Source organism: Megascapheus bottae, chromosome 19 (genome assembly GCF_031878675.1).
Source record: "Megascapheus bottae isolate mThoBot1 chromosome 19, mThoBot2.hap1, whole genome shotgun sequence".
Classification (NCBI taxonomy): domain Eukaryota; kingdom Metazoa; phylum Chordata; class Mammalia; order Rodentia; family Geomyidae; genus Megascapheus; species Megascapheus bottae.
In genome coordinates, this window is record NC_143527.1 from 28,013,628 (window position 1) to 28,037,669 (window position 24,042).

The window sequence follows — 24,042 nt, forward strand, 5'->3', positions numbered from 1 at the left end:
TTTTTCTCCGAGTTAGAATGTAAATATTAGTAGAAGTCTTGAAAAGGTCCACTCTGCATTCCTTAGGTGCAAGAGGGGATAAAAGAACATACACATCCAACATTGGAGATCAGCTTGTTGACCATATTCATGGAAATGGTTTCTGATACATCCAACAGCAATCTGCTCAAGCTGGGACTTAAGAGTAAACAGCTCAATCATACCAGATACAATTGTCAAAGTCAGAAGGTTCTGCTCAGAGTGTGGCTGTCAGATGCCACACAATGCATATTGGGATCTTCTCTGACCTTCAGCCAATGACATTTAGAAGCCAATCAGTTTTCTCATTTGCATGATGGAGAAAATGATTACTGATACTTACTCCACAGGATTGTCAGAAGGGTAAATATAGCTGAGGCACTGAGAACACAGCTTGGTACCCACTAGGTACTGGGTAAATGTTCATTCTTACTACAAATAACCCTTACAATCCCTGAAGAAGAGATGTTTCTTACAAAACAATTTACTCTTTCTTATTTCGTGGCTCATTGTCTTCTTGGCATGGAAGGAATATTTCCCCCCCTATTCTGGAACTAATTTCCTTACTCCCTCTTCTACTCAAGAATCCAGCCTGGTTCTTGAGACCTACAACATGGGGTCTGAAAGTCCCATGCAAATCCAAGTCTCTCTCAAGGCTTCCATCATACCTGTCTAGCAGATTTCGCCCTACTCAGAATCTCTGCTAGGTTTGTTCCTAGTGTTTCTCTTGTCTTCCTATGACTGGGCGAAGCTAGACGATATGCAAAGTATATTAGACTTTCAACAAATGTTTGCTTTCTCTTGTAAAATAATTGACTTTCCTAAAGCCACATTTATGCTTCATATCACACATAAAAACTTGGAGCTATAGTTTAGCATGTATTAAACTTTTTCCATAGTAAGATGTCTTATATACATGCTTTAGAATATGATAAAGATGTAAGACAATGAGCTGTACTGGAAGCAATTATTTTAATGAGATCAATGAAGGGTTTGTTCAGTGGAACTTAGGATGAATTCACAATGGTCCCTTGTTGACATTCATTTCCTCCACTCTAATTGATCTCTTCAGAGTCACTCAAAAATACCGCCAGTAGTACTATTGTTTTGTGGTTTATGACGATCATTGAGATAAGACATGCCCTGATAGTGTACAGGAATTCTTTTTAAAATGTTTTCAGAAACTGCTCCCTGGTGATTCACATATGTCAGGAGTCTGAAATCAGGAGGATCATGGTTGAAGGCAAATGTAGGCAAAAAATTCATGAGGCCCAATCTTCACCAATAAAAAGGGCAGGTGTAATGTTCGACACCTCTCATCCCAGCTTTGTGGAAGTTAAAGGTAGGAGGACAACAAACACCATTAAAAAAATAATGAAAACACAAAAGGGTGATGCATGTGTCAATGGAAGAACACCTGTCCTGAGTTGAACCTTGAATATCACCAAAACTAGTTCTCAACCAGGTATGGTGTTGAATACCTTGCAATTTCATCTGTATAAGAGGTAGCAATGGGAGGATTTTAAGCAAGCCCAGGTGGAGAGGGGTGTGGGGGGACTTAGCAAGACCTTATCTCATAAACAAGCCAATATGGTGGTGCATGTCTGTAGTTCAGGCTCTGTGGTAGGTGGAAGCAGTAAGATCATGGTCCTAGGCCTGCCTGGAATTTGACAGCATTGGGATTTGAACTTAGGACCTCAGGTTTACTCAGCTTATACTCCGTCACTTGAGCTGTGCCTCCAACCTGCCTTTTGCTTTTCTTGTGAGTGTTTGTGGAGAAATAAATTCCCATGAGCATTACTTCTTTGGGCTCTCTTAGAGCTCAGCCTCTTGAACAGCTAGGATTACAGATGTGAGCTATTGGTGCCTGGGTTTAAGGTTTATTTTTATGTAAGGGGATTCTCCTGATTTAGCATCTTGGTAATCTTATTTAAAAGGGAAATTAACTGACATCTTTTATTTAAAAAGTGGAATTTTAAATAAATGAGTAAGCAAGGGAAGTTAATGGAGGATTTCTTTGCACATTCAGATGTTTACAATTACCATTATATTTTGTGCATAAAATCCATTTTAGCATAAAATCTACATCAATTAATACTTGAATTTTGAAGAATCCAGTTTTATCTTTGAATAAAAAGTGAGCTCAGCATTTTCTTGTTGCTCTGTTTTGCAATATTTTACTTCAAGCTTATGAATACTGTTTGTTTTAAAAAATATATAAGAATATAATTCTTTTTTTTTTTGCCAGTTCTGGGCTTGGGCTCAGGGCCTATGCACTGTCCTTGGGCTTTCTCAAGGCTAGAGCCACAATACTAGTTCGGGTTTTTTTCTATGTATATGGTACCGAGGAATTGAACTTGGGTAGTCAAGCACTCTATCACTAGGCCAAACTCCCAGCCCCTGGAATATAATTCTTTAAGACATATTTGACTCATTCAAATGACTTCTTAGAGTTGTACCATTCTAATAGTAGAAACTAGGGATAATAATGCATGCTGGAAATAGATACTATTTTCTTTACAGCTGTATGTTTGAAGCTTTTCTTTAACATTGTTATTCTAAAGGTGATGTACAGAAAGGCTAAAAGTACATATGTCAGATAAAGAGTATTTCTTTTTGGGCAATGTCACTCCTTCCTTGAAGCATCTCCAAATTAAAAAAAAATGCAAAGTGCATTTACTCATGGAAATTTGACGCTTTTGCGGGATGGCTTTGAGGAAAGTAAAGATAAGAGCAATGACAGATAAGAGGTTGATGGCCAGTATAAGTGATAGAGCCTATTTTTCCTCTTTAGCCATTATTTCCTGATTACTCACTCCCTTCCCCCATTCCTTCCTTCATTCTTTTTCTTACTATCTTTCCATCTCCTCATTAAAGTTAACAGCCCCCAAATAACCAATCACTTTCAAGCTAATATTTACTTTAGCTCTATTATACCTTAAACCTTTTCACATAATTTAGGAATGTTTGCCTTCTATGTTTTGATAGCACCATATAAAATCATTTAGTCATTTAGATTCTTAAACACCTCATTAAAAAATCACCTAATACATACTATCGAATAAAGAGGAAGGCTATAACCCCATGTCTGAACTCTTTGCTTGCTGTATTTCAACAGTGACTGAATGTATGTGTGTGTGTGGGGGGGGGAGAGTCAGAGTGAGAGAGATAGACGGGGGAGGGGCTAATTAGGCACAGAACTGAGGATAGGAACTTCTGAACTATGCCTAGTTATCTGATAGCTCTTCAAAGACTGGGTGACTATGGAAACTCTGGAGGTTTGCAGCCCGGGCTAGGATACAGGCTCTATTTGTGATGTGTGCAACTATTAGTGGCATTAGTGACAAGAAGGCAGGTGGGAAGGAATGTTGAATTTCTATGACAATTATCCTGAATACTGGTTCTGAGAGACTCATTTGCTACTTGAGAGCCATAGCAATAAACTTGGAAAGACAAAAAATTAGTATATAAAGAGAACTGGCCAAGAACAAACCTGACTTGAGGATCTGTTTGCCAGGCACTAGGACACAAAATAGAGCAGAGCAGTCAGAAAAAGCTAGAGATCAGGTGAGAACAAAAGAGAATGTTTCAGTGTTGAACCAGGGGGTGTGGAGTTCTTGAACTGAGGAAGTGAAGAGTGGGTGGAAATGGTCACGCTGTCCACCACAGCCCATGTCAGTGGCATCCTTAATGATATTCTTCTAATCTTTATCAGCGAGTTCCCTTAAAACTTACAGCAAGCATTGCAGAATTGTAAGAGGTGCTTCAGACAGTTTTTGCTGAAAAACATTGACTACTTAGACTCAAGAATCCATTAAAAGTAGAATGAAGTGGTCCTCACTGGACAATATGTTGAGAATAAATTCTACTACTTGTGGGCAGGGGATGGGAGGGAAAACTGGGAAAGAGTGAGGAAAGGAGTAATATTGTCCAAAAAGAAATATATTCCTTTTGTTGGACTTATACAACTGTAACTCCTTTGCATGTCACCTTTATACACAATATAAAATTACATTAAAAAGAAGAATAAAAGCTGGGCGCCCTGGTCTTGCATGTGTGACCTGAGGTATTTTCTCCTACAGTGATTTTTGCAGTCACTTGGTTGATGAGTTCTTACTGATAATATGTTTACAAGGAAGGAATGAAGGGAACTTTCCCAAAGGCCAGACAACCTATCAGGCAACATTAATTGGCTGGCTCTCCTCAAAAGTGGGCATGATTATAGTATTGACAACTTCTCAAGGATTTTTGAAGAACTAAGATGAAGATAATAGTCCATTATCTTCACCTCTTTGGCTGGGATTGTTTAATGAGCACACACCCTCTTTCTCTGTCTCCCAGCTCTTTACCTATTTAAACCTCTAGCTCACATTTTGCCCACACTTTGCCCATGGCTGACCATGGGCTGTGTGTTTAGCCTCCTCCCACAGATGCCCACATCTTGGAGTAAATCTTGCTTATGATCCTCTCTACTTGGCATGTAGGAGTGAGTGCCCAGGCCTGACATGTGCAATTCCTGGAGTTCAGAACTGAGGTCTCAAAATTTTGGCTTCCAGATCATACCCCCTTCCAATGATGCTCATACTGACTATTAGGGAACATTCTAGAAAGGGCTGGCTGTCTGGCCTTCAACTACTCAGCGGAGTTTTTTTGTGCGCCCATGTTTCTTTTTTGATTTCAGGTCATTGCTTCACATACAGGAGTTCTCTTTAATGCTTTCTTCCATGTTATCTGGCCTGCCAGGCCGTCTAATGTTATTGACACTCGTTTAAGATTTTTCCATTAAAACATAACCCACCCCCGGCCCTCCAGGCTTCTAAACATTGACTCGGTAACTGAGGTGAGTGAGTGTGGATGCATGTACATGCATACATTCTGTCCCTCTCTCCACATACATGCCAAGGAGTGTGCAATAGTGACATGAGTGTGTTCTTGATAGTCTTACCACACAATGGAAATGGGTTGAGATGGAAAAGCAGATGGCAGTTCAAAGACAAACCATTTATCTGGCTACAAGCCAGTCTGATAACAGTGCTTGAGCTGCTACACATTTTGGAGGACTTGTGAAGGTAACATGTACATTGATCTAGAATTTTTTCCAGCTGTAATCTAAAGATTAACTAAACAGATAAACTGATAAATATTTTCACCAGGAAAAGTTTTCTTTTTTAAATTAAAGACAGCTTCCTCAAAACTAAAGATCAGGGGCTAGAAGGAGGATCTAGTGGCAGCGTGCTTGCCTAGCATGCTTGCCTAGCATGCATGAAGCCCTGGGTTCAGTCCCTTGGAACCACATACACAGAAAAAAATCCAGAAGTGGTGCTGTGGCTCAAGTGATAGAGCTCTAGTCTTGAGAAAGTCCAAGGACAGTGCTTAGGCCTTGAGTTCAAGTCCTAGGACTGGAAAAATACAGCAAAACAAAACAAAAACTAAATATGAAACTAGGTGGTCAGGTAGGTTTTAAAATAAAAAGTTAGTCTTTTATTCTCTTTTTATTTGTGTCTCCATACTCTGTGTGTGTGTGTGTGTGTGTGTGTGTGTGTGTGTGTGTGTGTGTGTACTGGGCTTAATTTCAGATCCTCAGGCTCTCTCCCTCAGCCTTTTCTATCTCAAAGCTGATGCTCTACCACTTGATCTACATCTACATCTCATCTGGATTTTTGTTGGTTAACTGGAGATAAGCATCTAAAAAATTTTTGTGTCCCAGCTGGCTTCAAACTGGGATTCTTGGAGTCTAGTCCTTGTGTAGTGAGGGTTATAGGCACGAATTATGAACACCCAGTCCTACAATTCTTTTTTCCTGCTAATCCTGGGGCTTGAACTCAGGGCCTGTGTACTGTCCTTGAGCTTTCTCACAGCTAGCACTCTACCACTTGAGCCACAGTACCACTTCTGGCTTCTTCTCTATGTGGTGCCAAGGAATTGAACCTAGGGCTTCATGTATGTTAGGCAAGCACTCTTCTGCTAGGCCAGCACTCCCAGCCTTTACAATTCTTAATGTCCTTCTTTTGCTGTTTTTGCTGCTGAGAGCAACAAGCTCCAAGCTCCAATTAAGTGCTCAGATCCAGGTGCTCCAAACATCTAGATTTGCCAAAACTTCTGAACTGTACTCTGTTCTACAGCTTTGTTTAGCCCTGGAGGGTCTTTACATTTCCCACCCAACTTTTTCTTTTTTTAATATATATTTTTATTGTAATTAATAGAAGGGTTACATTATATTTGCTAGATAGAAGGTACATTAATTCACATACATTGATACCCTTTCTCATGTCTTGGTCTCCATTTCCTTCCCCCCACCCCCACCCCTCATCTTGTTTTTCCCCCCTTCCCTATCCAATTTCAAATAACCAAATACAAATATATCCAATATATCAGATAACAAAGTAAGATACTGTAACAATATGAGATAGCCAAGGGACAGCAAAAGAGATGAGAGATAACATAGTACATTATGGACCACAATCACTCATTATATGGCTTTTGTTTCTATATCCTAGAGGTCCTTTCATTTAGCGCCATACTATATGGCCTTATGTATCTAGGTTTTGCTCTATTGCAAATCTCTGCTAGGAGAGCCCAAGGTTTCTACTTGTTATGACAAATGAGGGAAACCATTGAGCCTATCATCCGCGCCCGACCTCCTCTGATCTCCGAAGCTAAGCAGGGTCAGGCCTGGTTAGTACTTGGATGGAAGCCCACCCAACTTTTTCAAGACTGCTACTCCAGTACTCCCCTGCCTTCTTCTCTCCTGCCCTCCCCTGCCTTTGTAGTGTTTTAACTCTGGGATGGGGCATTGTCCTCTAGCTCTTCAGCTCAGGGCTAGTGCTCTACCACTTGAGCCAAAGTACTTTCAAAGAACAGCTAGCTTTTGTGCATAAGGTTTTCCTTTACTCCTTTGACATGCAAACCTCTAGGTTTCTATTCTGAGTTACAATGTGGGATTGACTTTCTTAGGTCAACACTTGAATGTGATCCTGTAAGAAGACAGATTTCTATCACCTAGTTGCCAAGGGAGAGGAAGGGCTGGACTTTTGATTGTAACAATTAGCAACTGCCTAATCACATTGACGGAACTCCCAAGTAAAGACCTCTGGTAACTTTCCACTAGCCCTCCAGGGCTTAAAAACCCTCCTGCCTATTGTTCCAGTAGAACTGAAGTTAATCTTCCTTTTTATTACAACAGTTTTTAATAAAGTACTTGCTTAGCTCCTTCTGATGCAGTTTTCTTTCATGTCATTATTTCTAAAACAGAGGCTAGTGGATTCCTTTACTATTCATATTAAAAATATTTCTACACAAATTTAAATGAACAAATCAACAAGTTCTTCACCCTTATTTTCTTCCTGTCTAGACACCAGAGATTCCTGGAAATAGTTAATTACATCCACCGAAGACTTATTAAATGTGCTTCTGACCAATCGTCGTCAAAAAATTTAATTAAAAAAAAATCAAAAGAAATTTCAAAAACAAATTAGAGGGGCTAGGAGTTTGGCCTAGTGGTTAAAGTGCTTGCCTAGCATGCACGAAGACCCCGGTTTGATTCCTCTGTACCACATACGTAGAAAAAAGCCGGAAGTGGTGCGAGGCTCAAGTGGTAGAGCTCTAGCCTTGAGAAAGTCCAAGGACAGTGCTCAGTCCCTGAGCTCAAGCCCAGGACTGGCAAAAAAAAAAAAACCAAATTAGAAATTCTTGCACACACATAGCATATCTATAAGCTCTCAGTTGTGTGTAAGCTCTCCTTTGGTGATCAGTGAGTGCTTGCCCAGTCTATCTACTTTTCAAGGCTTTGTGACAGTCTTCTCTGACAATAGTTTTCATTTAGTTTGTCTTTTGCAGTGAACAGATATTAATATTATGATTTTCAGTGACATTTTTACTTGTGTAAATGTAGTATATCTTTTTATATCATGTCTCTAATATCCCCTCCCCTCTATTGTCCTCGCGCCCCTTTTTCCCACTGGTCTCTTTCTCTTTCCCAGTAGTCCCCATTCTACTTTCATGCCCTTTTTTTCTTTAAAAAAAAATCAGGATTCGGCAGATTAGAGTAAATATGAGACATTTATCTTCTGAGTCGGGGTTAGTTACTTTAACATGTTATCTCTAGTCTGTTCACTTTCCTGCAAATGATGTAATTGGCTCCTTTGGTGTTCCGCTGACAGACCTGGGGGTCATTCATATATTTTTCGATTTAAATGTATCCATTTGTCTTTATGACAGTCTACCTATCAAGATTGCTCCTTATGAAGGCAGCCAACTGTTCTGTCAAGTGGAATTCCACTTTGTGAGGATGTTCCTAACTTTGATCTAAACATGCTGCTCTCAAGCCAATGCATTATTAAGATCATGCTTATTTATTCTTTGGCCAACATCTGAGTCTTCTGCACTTGTGAGGAAGGCTGAGGTATACATATTTGACTTGGCTTGCTTTGTTATCTTGATTATCAACCAGTCGAGATTATGAGACCATTGGATAAGAATCATAACAATCCCGGGCAGTTTGCATAAAAGGTACAGTTAGAATTTGGGATATGAATACACAATTATCCTACATCTTACCTATTTAGATTTAGAGTTGTTCTGTTTCTATGACTACCAAATTGGTCTTGCTTCCTTTGAGTTGGGCTATTTTAAATCAGTAACATTATTTGCACATATCTCTTTATTCGTGCCTGGCACTGCATCAGGAGCAGAAGTTGGGCACCTAAGCTCAGCTAAAATTCTACAAAATCATTAAATAAGAATGTTTCTGTATTTTTTAAGTGAGTCAGCTGCTATTGGCTTTAATGCTTTCAAAATAAGTTCAAAGATTTCTGCCAGATTTCATTTTTAAAATATAATGACTACATAATATGTCTTCAGGCCCAACAGAACACCAGTTCAGAATAAGTAGTCTTTTCTTTTTATTTCTTGTTCTACTTTTTGCCAAGTGTCTTTGTTTTTGGCCAGTCGTGGGGCTTGAACTCAGGGCCTGAGCCTTTTCCTTGGACTTTCCTCAAGGTCAGAGCTCTACCACTTGAGCCTCAGCACCACTTCCAGCTTTTTTCTATGTATGTGGTACCGAGGAATTGAACCTAGGTCTTAGTGCATGCTAGGCAAGCACTCTACCGCTAGGCCGAACTCGCAGCCCTCTTATTCTGTTTTTGATTTTGCTCACATGGACAAATTGTGGCAGATTTTTCAGCGTTTCCTCCTCAAATATAATTTCCGTGCATGTCCAGCTACTGTCTATTTAAACAGACAATGTATTTTCCCGAAATAACCATCTATTTATTTTCAATGAACACATAGAAATTCTGTGGATTTATGGAGTGCAAGGTAATGTTTCGATCTATATATCTTGTAAATGGTTTACTCACATTTATCTGCTCACTCGCTTACTGTCTTTAGGAGAGAATGTTAAAAATCTACTATTTTAATAATTTTTAAATATACAATACATTTTGAACCACAGTCACATATAGTATAATAGAGCACTAAAATTTTATTGTTCTGCTTTGAAAATTTTGTAAGCAACATATGGCTTCTTGTTCGCTAAAATGTGGATTCACAAAAATGATTATACTTCTAGGGGATTGGTAATGGACTGAAGTCAGTAAAATTCAGACTAAAGATGATGGAGCCAAATGTGGCTTAGGGTATTGGAAGGCCTTGGCTAAGATTGCTACAAACATTCTAAGTTCATCTTTTTTTAATTTTTTAAGTTTTATTGTACAGGTGATACAGAGAGGGGTGACAGTTACATAAGTCAGGTAACAGGTACATTTGTTTTGCACAGTGTCACCTCTTTCTTCGCTTTCTCTCATTTGTTTCTCTCCTGACCTCCCTCCCCACTAAGTTGTATATAGTTCATTTCCAACACAGCGTTCAGTGACTGTCAGTGCCGTATTGCTTCACCTCTTGTCCCAACATTTCTGTGGTCCTCTTCCCTGCCCCAGATCACATAAACATATATAAGACAAAGGGTACAGAAATAAAAAATACTGACAAAAGGGAATAAACCAAACAAAGAAGGAAGGAAAAAAAAGAACCACAAAGACTACAACATCAAAACCTCCACCCAATTTTAATTTTCTTTCCTTCCAGTTAGTTCTAATACTGCCTCACAATTTGGTGGCACCAAATTGTTGGGAAACGATAAAGGAAAATATCAATCTTATTTTCTGGGTCTTTATCTTATTTTGACCCTCATTCTTGCAAATCACTTCTAACCTTTAGTAGAAGCCTAATTTTTTTCCTGCCTTCATTTTTATGGAAAGAGGCTTATATCTCATGTCTGTTTTTCCTCATTCATTTCTCAGGGAGGAGAGTTTTTTTTTTTTAAAGAGAATTACATGTTTTTTGGTATAACACTTGAGATAAATCCTTCTTTATAAAGAAGAAAGTAACCTATAAATGACATACTGCCACTCAATCATATACATAGGAACTACCCATTGACATAAACCAATAGCTTTTGTTTCATAGATTCTCAGGTGGCATTAGGAAATACATTTTTATCTTGGTTTCCTTTCAAAGAAAGTCACCTCCTTTTGCATTCTGTGTGCGCACACGCACGTGCGCATGTGTGTATGTGTGTGTGTGTATTTATTGAGAGAGGGTCTTGCCTATGTTTCTGGAATTAAAGTTATTTCCAACTGCATTCTTCCTCTATGCTTAAGAAAACCCCTTTGTTTGTAGGACACATTATGTCACCCATATGTGCTAGAAATGACTCTTAAAGTTTTGTTCAGTATTCACAATCAAGCATGTCTCAAATGGCAGGGAGAATTAAATGATTCATTTTACACATTTTTCCTAGTGCCTTCACTACACCAGTACTGTGATAGTGCTGACACAGACCTTGATGTTTATTGTATTAATATCAAGACCAAGCATTGTTTATCAGGTGTCTGTGTGTGGATATACATCTACAAGTCCATAAATTTTTATATATATATAATATGGTATATGGTACAAATCACCAAAAAATCATTGACTTTTAACCAAAGTGAGGAGGAATGAGCAAAGGCATGCTTTACACAAGGGATTTCAGATATTAAGAAGTAGAAATGCCATAATGATTAAGTGGCTATTTCTAGTCTATCCATGAGTAATGAAAGCTATGGGCAGTTTTTTAGAAGTTCCATACTTACTCATCTCTGCAAACAGTTGTCTTCTTTCTGCCATGGTATTTCCTCTTTTCCCACTATCTTCAATCATTCTATGAGATAAAATTATACAATAGGTGTTACCTTCACGCTGAAATAGCCATTTCAACTACATTTATTGCATTTGTGTCATAAATGTAGGGGAAAACTTCTCAAACTGGTTTTTTTTAAAGAGTTGGCTTTACACTCAGTTATCTAAATCAATGTATGAATTTTTCCATGTACAATGTAGTGGTTGAAAGGCATATAATATTTATTTATTGACTGATTGATTTATGTGGTGCTGGTCTTCCAGCATGTACTCAGGGCCTGGGCACTGACCCTAAGTGATTTTATTCAAGGCTAGCCCTCTACCACTCTGGTCACACTTCTGAGGATTTTTTGTTGTTGTTACTTATGGGTCTTATGCACTTCCTATCTGGCCTGGCTTGAAATTGTGATCCTTAGATCTCAGCTCCTTAAATAACTAAGACTGCAAACATGAGTCACCAACACCTCCTAAATTGTCATTTCTATTACAATAGCAAATAATTTTATGCTACGCTTGAATACAATATACATAGTAGGTACATCATTTCGTAGAGAGTCTCTTTCAATTTGGGGAACACTTATCAAGACGCTAGAGCAAACTCTATGGAGCTCCTTCAGAGACAGTGAGGATGAGACTCTCATGGATTTGGTGAATGAAGGACATGGGCCTGTGGACTCAAGGACCAGCCTGCCTACCCACATCTCTTCACCACATCAACTCCAATCTAGAAACAGATGGCTTCCGACCACTCATTTTAAAATGGAATGCTTGCAATTTGTCATGATTTTCCTAGCCATACCAATCTCACACAAGGTGACTGGGTTCACATCTTTTGCCTCAGCTGTTCTATTATCTGTTGTGAAACGATTTAAAAAATACGAACCAAATGCCAAGGTGAAGCGAAATTTAAATAGATACAAAACATTAAAACTTAGCTTCAAGAGAAAGTAAATAATGAAAAAGCGAATGGAAATGTTTAGTCATATAGATGGCTTTGGGCTAAATAGCAAAGGTTTTATGGGTTGATCGAATTGAATTTTTATTATATCTAATTGAACTCTTTTTTATTACTGGGGATTGAACCCAGTAGTATCTTGTATATGTTAGGTTAAGTGCTGTACCCCTGAAATAACCCTTCATGCTTTTTAAAAACATTTTATTTTGGGACTAGTTCTCAAACCTGTAGTTCCTGTACCATAGTCTCTCACGTAGTTAGAATAAAAAGTGTGCATCAGATAACCATGCCAGGCTGTTACTTAAGTTTGTAAAACTAAAATGTCCTCTCTTATAAATTCATGTGTACATATATGAATACCTTTATAACTTCCATGCCAACTCATAGGTATTGTGAATCCAGGCATAGCTGCTTTGCAAGACATTACGTGTCTTGCAAATGGCCCTGTTTTTTCTCAAATGCAGGCTACCTCTATACCCTCTGTGTGTCTGGACTGTCTCGGCCTAGCTACCGTGTAGTCACCCTTCATGTTTCAGGTTAGGAGGGCTTTCTCTGAAATCTCCCACAACTATTCGACTACTTCAATTTCATGCCTCCCCCTCACCAAACCTCCGTGGAGATCATAGCACCTTTGTCTTGATGTACTTTCTCTCATTGCCGTAGACACTCCAAGAAACACACCAAGAATCAAGTTACTGATCCTACTCTCCAGAGGCTTACACTGTGGTGAGCTTTTAAATCTATTTCTAAAATCTGACATATTAGACAAGTGAAATCCAAGTTTTGCCAATTTCAGAGATTCATGATTTGAAATGAAAGAAAACGATTTGTGTTTATTATCATCTAGGATTATACCTTTGCAAGAAGATAAGTTCTCATGAAGTAGAAATAGAAAGAGATTCAAAAGACATAAATGCTAACCTTCGGTCTCCTCACCATCATTTTCTTTGATTAATTAACTCATAAAAGGGCCCTTAGTTACATAATTGGCATTTATTCTTGCTTCTAAGTAAAGCATGCAGTTTATGAGGAAAAGAAGGAAGAACTCAGTGTAAAATAATAGGAGGCACAGAATATAATTACCAGTAAAAAAGAGAAATAGTACACTTCTTATTCTCCCCCAGAGAATTCTGGGAAACAACACTCTGAGACTATTTAGTTACTATGCATTAATCATAGTCAGCATGACAAAAGAAGGAGGGAGCATGCTAGTTAAAATGGATTCAATAGAGGGAATCTTGAACAAAGTGGCTGAAGAATCAAATAGGCAGGGTCACAACTGTGGGCTCTTTACTAGTCAATTTAACTTTGACCCTTTGGGGGATTGAAATGCATAGTATTTGACCATATTCTTGTTATTAAATGAGCGATGAGCCCCTGTGGATGTTCGCTTTATTAGAGTTCAGTCCGGGGGTTATACAGGACATAGATAATTACATTTATAAGAAACTATCCAGTTATTTATAAGAACTAATTATAAGGTAGCTATCCATTGTCAGACATTCTGATAGTTCCCTGAGATCCAAAGATTCACAAGTCACATCCCTTGTCCCTAAGAAATTCTCAGCCTAAAAGGGAAAACAAAAATGATTTGTTTATAATTTTGTATATTATATGCCATGAGAACATGCACTGTTAGTTATAGTTGTTTACATCTGGGAAGATCTGAGAGAGACATCAAAGACAGGATGATTCTGGCACAGAATTTTAAAGGAGGAATATGAGTTTTTCACATTGAAGAGTGAAGAAAAGGAATTAGAATCATGAACCCCACAGTCCTTTAAAAAGCTCCGGGGGTTTAGAGTTGTTCACCACTGCTGGATCCATGTATGAGGAGAGGTGTTGAAGAGATGAAGAGGAATGAAATCTAGAAAGTAGAACTTTATGGTTATAGGGCTTTCCTACATAAGGGAGGCGGAATCTACAGCTTAAATAGGAAGCTGAGTTATAGAAGTTTGGGTTTTGAGAAAATTACTTCCTCTTGTTGAGTGAAAGAAAGATTGAGTGACAGGATAGTGGGGGTTGGAGTATATAATTAAAGGGAAGTTAGATCAGTTAGATAATTTTGTGATTCAAGAAGAAGACTATTATATCTTCTGCTTGAGCTCCAGTCTGGAAAATGTTTAGGGGACATACTGAAGAGACTTTATGATTGTCAGGTCATGTGGAGAAGGGCAGAGGAAAGGACCTCAGCTTTCACTGTCCTGTGAAATAATCTGCCTCCATTGTGATGATGAGTTTGTATGAGAGAGAAGAGAGGTCACAAATGGCTTTTTTCAATGCCGTCATCCAAAAGAAGCTACACAACTTGACACCAAGGGCTCCCGTTCTGCCCTACATAAGGGTAGGGATGAAATAAGAGAGAACAGTTAAGAACCAGTTAGAAATGAAGAATAAATCCAAAGGTAAGTGCAGGGTATTAATGAGAACTTTACTTGGGAATATAATGTCATTAAGTTACCTCCTGCTTGTTGCTCCTTGAATGCAACAATGTCCACAATAAATACACCATACATAGTAAATAAATCATATATGAAACATAATAAAGGGCAGGTGCTGGTAGTTCCTGCCTGTAATCCTAGTTACTCAAGAGGCTGAGATTTGAGGATTGTGGTTTGAAGCCAGCCCAGGCAAAAAAGTCCTCCTGAGACTCTTATCTCCAATTAACCACCCCAAACCAGAAGTAGAGCTGTAGCTCAAAGTTCTAGAATGTGAGCTTTGGAGCAAAAGGGTTCAGAGACAGGACCCAGGCCCTAAATTCAAGCCCACAACTGCTAACAAAAACAAAAAAAATAGGAAAAGGAAGGGGGGAAAACAAGATGTTTGGGAAGGGTAGGTGGAAGGAAATGGGGACAAAACATAAGAAGGGGGATCAGTGTGTGAGGAGTAATGCACCTGCTATCTGGAGAATGTAACTCTATACATGACCTTGATAACAAAAAATAAAAGGAACAAAACAACACAAAAACAAAAAAACTCAAGCCAAAACAAAAAAGGATGCTTTAATGGATACCTCATGTTCTTGCTTGGCTCTTTCTCTCCAAGATGGTGTTCTACCACTTCTGAAAGTGCCATCCCTCCACTTCCTACTTTTTGCTGGTTAATCAGAGATAAGAGATTGCAGTCTTTTCTGCCTGGGCTGGCTTCAAACTGCCATCTTCAGATCTCAGCCTCTGGAGTAGCGAGGATGATCGGTAAGTGCTACCTGTACTTGACACTAAGTACATTTCTATCACCTGCAATATAGAAGATATTGTAAAGACAGGAGCTTGACGTAATGATTATTGCATTTGCAGAACTTTCAGAATATTTTAAAATGCTTCACCTATAACCTGGAGAAGTTGGGGAGACATTATTATTCCCAAATTACAAGTTAAGTACTTAAGGATTAGAAAAGGCAAAACAACTGAATATAAAGTATTTTCAGGCCAGGCAGGACATTTAATTCATTCTGTAGTTGTTTTAATTTGTAAATTCCTAGCCTAGCATGGGTTCTTATTGCCACTAATCTTATCCCAGATGTTTCTGTTCAATGCAAATTAAAGATTTTTCTGAAATTAAAGATATTGAACTTAGTGATTAATTACCAAGGAACCAAGGAGAGAATCGAGGAGGGTTGCTGCCCGCTCAAATTTCACTGGAAAATTCCTTTAGGTGAGATTTCTTAATGGACATGACCTGGTTCAAAACATTGTTGTGCTGGACGTAATCATGGATATTAAAACAATTCCTGGAGTCCAGATTTATGTAAACCCAGACGCATATAAACACCCCAACTCACACACTGGGTCACGCTGTCACACTTTAAATCCACAAAAGCAAGGCAATAGTTTCAGAAATGGCTGGCTCTGCTTAGCTTCTGCTTCACTTTTGCAAACACCTGAGGATTTGCAGACCCTGTGTTTAATATGAGGAGACGATATACACATTTTATTTCCTTCCCCTTTGCTGTAGATGGGTGACAAGAAACCACTGGTTCAGCAATCACCAACTGATTCAATCCCTGAAGTTAATAATTACAATGAAAGCCATTGCAGCTCCTTTCCTCATTTAATTGATTTATTGGTGGCCTCTAAATACCTGCTTCCTTTTTTGTTGATGAGGAAGGCCTCTCACTTTGTCAAATTTACATTCTACTTTCAGGCCTTGGCAGTGTAATAAAAAAATATTCAGAACTCTTTCTTGAGGCAAAATATAATTTTGCCTTTTATTTACTTCACAGTTCTTTATCTCTATAAGACTGTAACAATAAGAAAATGGTTATTAAAATAAATGGTTACAGTGGGTTTGGCAGCTTGTCTTTTACCTTGAACACCATATCCTACTCTTAGAATTTGGGTTTATTATTTATTAAGTTATTTACAAGGAATGTGATTTACTCTAGCTTTAAAAAAGTATAAAGCATTATGATCAATGTCACCCCCTTTATTACTCTTTTCTTTCAAGGCTAACTGAAAATAAGAGTCTCTTGGATTTTTCTGCCTGGGCTGAATTTGAATTTTGATCTTCAGACACTGGTGTCCAGTTACTATCCTTCTTATCTTCAACTCTATTGCAGTAACAGCTAGATGATTTCTTAGGGCTTTTGGTTTCCTTTCTAAATTATTCACCATGGCAGATCTCAGTGATGGATGTCCATCCTTCAGGCCTGTGGCTTAATAAAATATGTAAATGGTGGATGGTTCTGACTCTGAAGTCAGAGCTAAGCATTTCTCTGTTTCAAATGAACTCTTAAGTGTTTCTGGTATTCAGCTAGGGCTCAGCTGGCAATTGGATGTGAGTTGAATTTGAAAATGAATTTGTGTACATACAAGGCTGAATTTTAAGTTGCCTTGCAATATATTTCTGTAGTTTGTAAGACCTACTTTAAAATACATTTTGAGCTGAGGGTCAAGATAATTCTGTTGGGAAATGTAAATACATATCAACATATGAATATGCTGACATGGATACCTAATGAAACAACTTTTAAGAATTGAAAATACCCTTAAAAAGTGAGGACACCAATTTTATTCTAGAAAGAACAGTTCCCAGGGTTCTTTCAAGAATGAACTTCCTCTGCTGGCATAAGGCTGTAGAAGATGTTTAAGGACAAAGTTTTCTTTCATTCCATTTGGTTTCACTTGGCTGGGGAAGAGGCCAGGACTCCTGGCTGCTGCTCTGGAAGCAGCTGGTATACACCATGCTGGCACCCAGATCACAGGGGAAAGACTATGAACAAACTGGTATAGGTCACAAGCAACCTTCGGGAAGGATGATCATCAGAAATCAGGCTGTCATGTGATGGTCAGAGTGACCAAAAGGTCTCTGAAGGACTAAAGAGCCCCATATAATTTGGATCAAGACAACCTCATAGGGCCATCCCTGGGGAGATGATAGTCTCCAGAGGCCACACGTGGAAGTCGTCTTCTGAGAAAAGAATGAAGGGCAAAGGACAGGTAGAGGATAAGTAGGTAAGATATATATCAATAAGTAGGAGGATGTCAGTATGTCCACTGCTGTGTTTTAGTTTCAGAATCAATGACACTGGAAAAGAGTGAGGACTTTAGGGTTAGACACACACACACACACACACACACACACACACACACACACACTAAAGAAAGGTTAAGAAAAGGGATGATAATGTCTACTAATTTCTTTTAAAAAATCTCCTTCCTTCTTATTTGTTCTATTATATTCCTGAAAATTTTACTTGAGCCAGAACAAATATTTTAAAAAGCACAATATCAAGAATTCTAGCATATATAAGATTTGTTCTTATTATTACTCAGCATTCCTTAAAAATGAGAACAACCATGCGAAAATGGTTAACAACTTGGGATGGCACTGATTACAATGTTTTGTATTCATAGCCTGCTTTGTTAAGTGGCAACTTGTTTGTACAAAGATATTAAGAAAGTTTTCAAATCTAGTTTAATCTATAAGGTATGTAATTAATTAAAGCAATTAAATATTTAATTAATATTATGTTATTTCTCCCTTTCCCCATTTAAATTCCCTCTTGGTAAATATCTATGGTAAATTAAAAATAGAACAATTTTAAAATGGCAATGACATTGTAAGGACAAGAATGTAGATGCCAAAAGTAAATAGGCCACATGGAAAAGAAATAGGCAAAAGATTTGTGCAGCCAAGAGTTTGGGCTACAAGAGCTGTCACAGTAAACAATGAGATTTGCACACTGTGGTCTTTTTTCCTAGACAAGAGTGGGCTGGAATGACAGAAGTACAGAATGGAAAGAGAGGAAACAGAGGCACCTCTATTTCTTGCTGCTGGATCTGTTTCTGTGAATTATAAGGCCCTCAGTGATGTCCTTCTATTGAACACAATTTTGTCTGAAATTAAGGAAAGACTGGGAGAAATCTGTTTGTTGAGAGAGCCATGGCTCTAAGCTGATGCTTGCCAAGAATCTAAGTAGGGAAGAACTGTTGGTGGGAATGTGCCTTCCTTTTAAGTTTTCAGTTACTGAGGCCTACTGAGCCATGCTAGGGAGGCAGAGGCATGTGGGCTATGTCACAGGAAGGAACTCAGTTCTCTCATGGAGTCTATATTACATGCCTTGCATATAAAAATGTTTACCTCAGTATGAGTAGGCTCAGAATGAATCAATTTTATTTCTTATCCTAAGTCTGAGTAAGGTCATATTCTGTTTTGTAGGTAAGAAAATGAAGGCTGACTGCAATCTCCAGAATTTGTGTGCATTTAAAGATACAATTAATTTAAGAAAATTTTAGAATAAGAAAATTTAAGAATTTTGAGATGAGATTGTCATTTAATTATATTACTGAGTCCAAGGTAATACTGAGAGAGAGAGTGAGAGAGAGAGTCCTTCTAAATGAAAGAGACTCTAATGACAAAAGAAGGAACCAAAAGCCATGGAATGCAGGTGGCCTTATAGAAGCTGGGAAAGATGAGGAAATGGATATACTTGAGATGGATAGCAGCCATGGTGAGACCCAGGTGTTAGCACACTGAGACCCTTGGTGGACTTCTGGAACAATAGAACACAATGACAATTTATTTGTGTGACTCTAAATCACCAAATTTCTAGTGACAATTTTATCACAGATTTATCACAGCCACAATAGGAAGGTAAGACAGCTGAGAAGGAATAAGAAACTTTCATAATACCATAGAATTAGAATGGTGGCCATAGAATTAGAATTTGCACTGTAAGGTCTTCCCAGAAGCTAAGTATTTGACCAACATGTCCTACCACTTCCGTATTCTTCCCTAGTCTTTTTTAGCTCAGAAAGGTCATTTATTATCTCCTTATTAACCATTTATTATTATTATTATTATTTATTAACCATTTATTAACTCTTGTTATGATCTTATTTTGTCCCCATGTAAAGCGATGTTAACATTCCCATTTTGTAGATGATGAAACTGACATTCAGAGATGTTAAAAGGCTGAAATTTGAACTTAGGTACATCTGACCTCGGTCTAAGATTTTAGCTCCTACATCCTATTAAAATATAAATTTGACCAGCATTTACTGAGTGCACTATCTTCTCAATGCCAGAATGAAACACAAATTTGAGTATTTTGTACCTCAAAAGTTCTTAGACACTAAAATGACTCATACAAAAGTCTCTGTATCAACTAGTTTTCCTGAAATATTCCAGGGGGTCAGTTATCATTGACACAAAGTCTTTTACCAAAATCTCTGTAGTAAGGCTATATACTTAACAGTATATATCAATCAAATATTATATATCTATATGTGTATCTATATATTATGGAATCTGTTCACTTGATGTGGGAAGATATATAGAGGTAAATATACTAACAATATTTCAAGATTATTATACTTCAAACTATCACAATAACAGAACCATTGAAAGAAACAGAATGGGAAAATGAATATAACACCTAAAATATTCTGAAACTTAAGAATAATCTCACAAGGGGCATAAAAATGAAGACCATGTTACAAAAACATTGTCATCTCCAAAAGCCAAAACCACAGTGAATTACATTTATATCACACCTATTACATTAGTCTTCTATCTATTAAAAGGGACAAAGAGACAAACAATACAACAACATTGAATAGTGGGCCTGCCCCGAGCTGAAAACAAAGCTAATTTTTAAATGATGACCACACATATCGTGCTTCTGATTGGTGACTCCTGTGCTTCATGTCACACCACCCATACACCACTACAAACAGTTGGAAGGGTGAGACAGACATTGAGTGTGGAACTGGAACAAAGCACTTGTGGTCAAATCACACGAACAGCCCTGTGGCCACTCTTCAGGGGATATATCCGTGAAGTGTGCACTCTGTCACATGGAAGACTGAAGCGGTTCAGATTCGAGCCTCAGCCTGTGCATTCACAGGAACAAGTGTCCCTACCCGAGGTGGGGAGCCAGCACAGACTAACAAAGCAGGAGGCTGAGTGTCCCAGACTTGAACAAGCAGTTCTTTTTCTCACAAAGCCTCATGCCTAAGGGCACTTCCTTATGTGTTGGGCATGCAGACCCTCAGCCACCACTCCACTGTCATTCAAATACACCAAGGCAGTGATGCATTTAATAGCACCTCAGTGACTTCAAAGGCTTACTGAGTCTAAACTACTACCAGGAAATCATTAGGCAGCAAGAGGGAAAAGAAAAGAAAAGAAAAACCCTAAAACTGTTTTTGAAAAAGCTCCAAAAAGCTGTTAAAAGAGATTCTGGGACTTTGGAAGCTTCCTAAATATGACAAATAGTATGCTTTGAGTTCACCTCTGGTAGAGATCAATCTCAGACAAGCCCTCTTCCAGCTGTGAGCTGTTTCATTACCACCCTTATAACATGAATCAGTCTTTTCTCCTTACATGGTTGTATAAGGTCAAGCCATTTCAATAAAAACCAGAACCTGCATTACGTTTCAGGGGCATAGGAAGATGTTCAGAAATGAAGGTCTCATACCAAGAAGAATCTCACCATTCCTTTCCATTAGTGACAGATGTTTGTAAGACTTACAGCTTTTCAGTCCCACTTAGGTGAGAACAATGAAATTCAGAAGTCAAGAGAGAGGACCAAGATTGTCTAGTGACTAGCAAAGCCAATGTCAGAATCTCAACTTTCTGTCTAGAGATGTTATTTTTCTTTCATAATTTGAGCAAGGATTTTTCAGTGTAGAAATGCTTTCTTTTTTTAAAAAAAAATTAAGTGGTTGTGAAAAGGTGTTGTCATTTCACAAAGCAGTTCATATAATATATAAATATACATAATGTAAAGCATCTTAATCAATGTCACCCTTTCATCATTCTCACCCATTCTTCCTCTATCCACCCCTTCCTTTTTCAATTTTGTATGATTTACGCTGGATTCTTGACAGCATTCTCCCTTTCATTCCCTTCCCCTTTATCCCACCACACCCTTCAAATATTTTCTACCTGGTGTTTATTATGCTGAACTTTGAACATTTTTTGAGTTCTCCCTTGAATCTACCATATTTCAGTTAACACATTTATATACACTGGCATACCACCCAGTGGATTTACTTATAAATCTGTAAGTTGAAACCAGCTTCCACATATCATGAAAAAGATGATGCAATATGGGATGTCAAATATGAGGATAGTGAGGAATGAAAATCTTGGAGTTTGTGATTGTCATTTATCACCATGGTCCACAGATGTCCTTTCAAACAAGACAGTTATGGCCACCAGTACCATATGCCTGCAAGTGTTTTAAATTAAACTACTGCTTTTCAAGGTGTATTAATAGTTTGCAAAGGAACTTGGTTAATGCAATCTTGGAGAGACAGTGCTTTTGTAAATGTGGTCTGCCTTTGCTCATCCGAATTTTCAGATTATGCCAGTATTTTAAGGAGGAGTTTCAGGGTAAGCCTATTAGTGACAGTGAAGAACAGAAAGTGAACTTGACCTCTCCCCTCCAAAGCAAAACAAAAAAGGATGATTGGTTTTATATGTAAATGTGTCATTCAAATATAACAGATGTAATTTAATATAAAGCCTGCTTATAGTCTAACACAGAATCAAGATCTGTTTTAAAAGTTCAAGCTTGGGCCGGGGGTTTGGCCTAGTGGTAAGAGTGCTTGCCTAGCATGCACGAAGACCCGGGTTCAATTCCTCGGTACCACATATATAGAAAAAAGCTGGAAGTGGTGCTGAGGCTCAAGTGGTAGAGCTCTAGCCTTGAGAAAGTCCAAGGACAGTGCTCAGGCCCCGAGCTCAAGCCCAGGTCTGGCAAAAAAAAAAAAGTTCAAGCTAATTATACGGCCTTTTTTTCTGCAAAACTCATCAAGAGTTACTTGCAACATGATCTTTTTTCCCCCAGTAGCATTAACTATGCACAAAACTCTAGGTATGTAGGGTCGGAGAAAGAACATTGCTAGTACAAGGGAATTTCTCAATCTTTCCCTCCAACAGACATACTAAATTGAAACAGCAAGAGGAAGAGTGACAGAGCTGGGTGTTTGGCCTAGTGGTAAGAGCGCTTGCCTAACACACACAAAGACCCGGGTTCAATTCCTTGGTACCACATATGTGGCTCAAGTGGTAGAGCCTTGAGAAAGCCCAAGGACGGTGCTCAGACTCTGAGTTCAAACCCCAGGACTGACAAAAAAAAAAGGAAGAGTGACAGATGAGAACAGCAGAGAGAGGGAATATACAAAGACCCAGGAACAGTAAGGAAGAGAAAAGAGAGGTGTTCAAAGGAGGGTAACACCCTCCCCACACTCCCAATTCAGCTTCCAAAAGTGTCCAAACAGCCTGGTTTACTTCTGAGTCTGGAGTTTCACTTCTCCACATTTTGAATTGCCAACAACATAGACAACTTTTATTTGAGCATTAGTATATACACCGTTGCTAAGAATACACACCTCTCTTGCTGGGCTATATGTTTCCCTTAGTTTAAATATTATATTTCTATGGCTGGCGCTGTTTTTCATGAGCTAACTTAGTAGCCATGTGTATTGTGCCTTAACACCTTTTGAGTCAACTAAGATGATTTTGTGAATACAACAGTAAGTAAAAACAGGATGGGTTTTCCATTGCCTTTGATTTCAATTCCGAATCCCTAAAATAGCTTTGTAGTTCCTGTGCCATCTGGCTGCTGGGTTCAGCAGTGGTCAGCGGCCCTGTTCATATAGTATCCACACCCTGCATTCACTTCAGTAAGTCAGGTTTCACCATCTGTTTACAAAATAATTTTGCATACATAGATCTTTTAAAGTTAAACTCAGTGCTGGGAGTGTGGCCTAGTAGCAGAGTACTTACCTAGCACGCATAAAGCTCTGGGTTTGATTCCTTGGTACTGCATATACAGAAAAAGCCAGAAGTGGTTCTGTGGCTCAAAAATAGAATGCTAGCACTGAGAAAGATCAAGGAAAATGCCCAGGCCCTGAATTCAAGCCCCAGGACTGGCCCCCCCAAAAGGTTACAGTCTATGTAGTTTGTGGATATGCACTTCATAAATGCAGTTGATGCAATTTCTTTTCTAAATGTTTACTAGATTATTGATAAATATGGTAGTATTTTTATACATATCAAAAATATACATTCCCATTTGAGTTATACTCCCAGTGTCTCATTTTGGATAACTCTGAATATTTTTTAAAGCTAAAAATCCTAAAAATGCTCATACTTCTGCTATAAAGCTGTTAAAATGAAAACCAGTAATTTTTGACTACCTTCTAAAATATTTTTTATTATTATCTTTAAGTAGCAGTTTACAGGAGTCGCCATATAACAAAAGCAGTTTATGAGTTTATCTTGTTTTGAAAGAAGCCATTTTCTTGGCACAGAAGGTGCCAAGCATTGCCCCGAAGCATCTCACGTCCTCTTGCACAAGACGAAGAACATATGGCAAAGTAGAAAAATCGATTGTACGAGGAACAAGCACCCAGATATTCGCTAGATTTTGTCAT

The 24,042-nt window shown here is 38.3% G+C and overlaps 1 protein-coding gene across 10 annotated transcripts in view; it reads right to left on the reverse strand.

Moving 5' to 3' along the window:
* The window catches only part of Dtna (dystrobrevin alpha), a 287,652-nt gene that overhangs the window by 112,736 nt on the left and 150,874 nt on the right, over positions 1–24,042 (reverse strand). For 7 of the 10 annotated variants that reach the window (XM_090353257.1, XM_090353260.1, XM_090353258.1 and 4 more), the window contains exons 3-4: positions 15,165–15,387; positions 11,151–11,218 (exon numbers count right to left, since the gene is read on the reverse strand). In XM_090353257.1, coding sequence (XP_090209383.1) covers positions 11,151–11,218; positions 15,165–15,226 — 130 coding nt within the window. In that variant the 5' untranslated portion in view covers positions 15,227–15,387. The remainder of the gene's footprint in view (positions 1–11,150; positions 11,219–15,164; positions 15,388–24,042) is intronic. The other 3 variants (XM_090353262.1, XM_090353264.1, XM_090353263.1) reach the window with 1 other exon arrangement.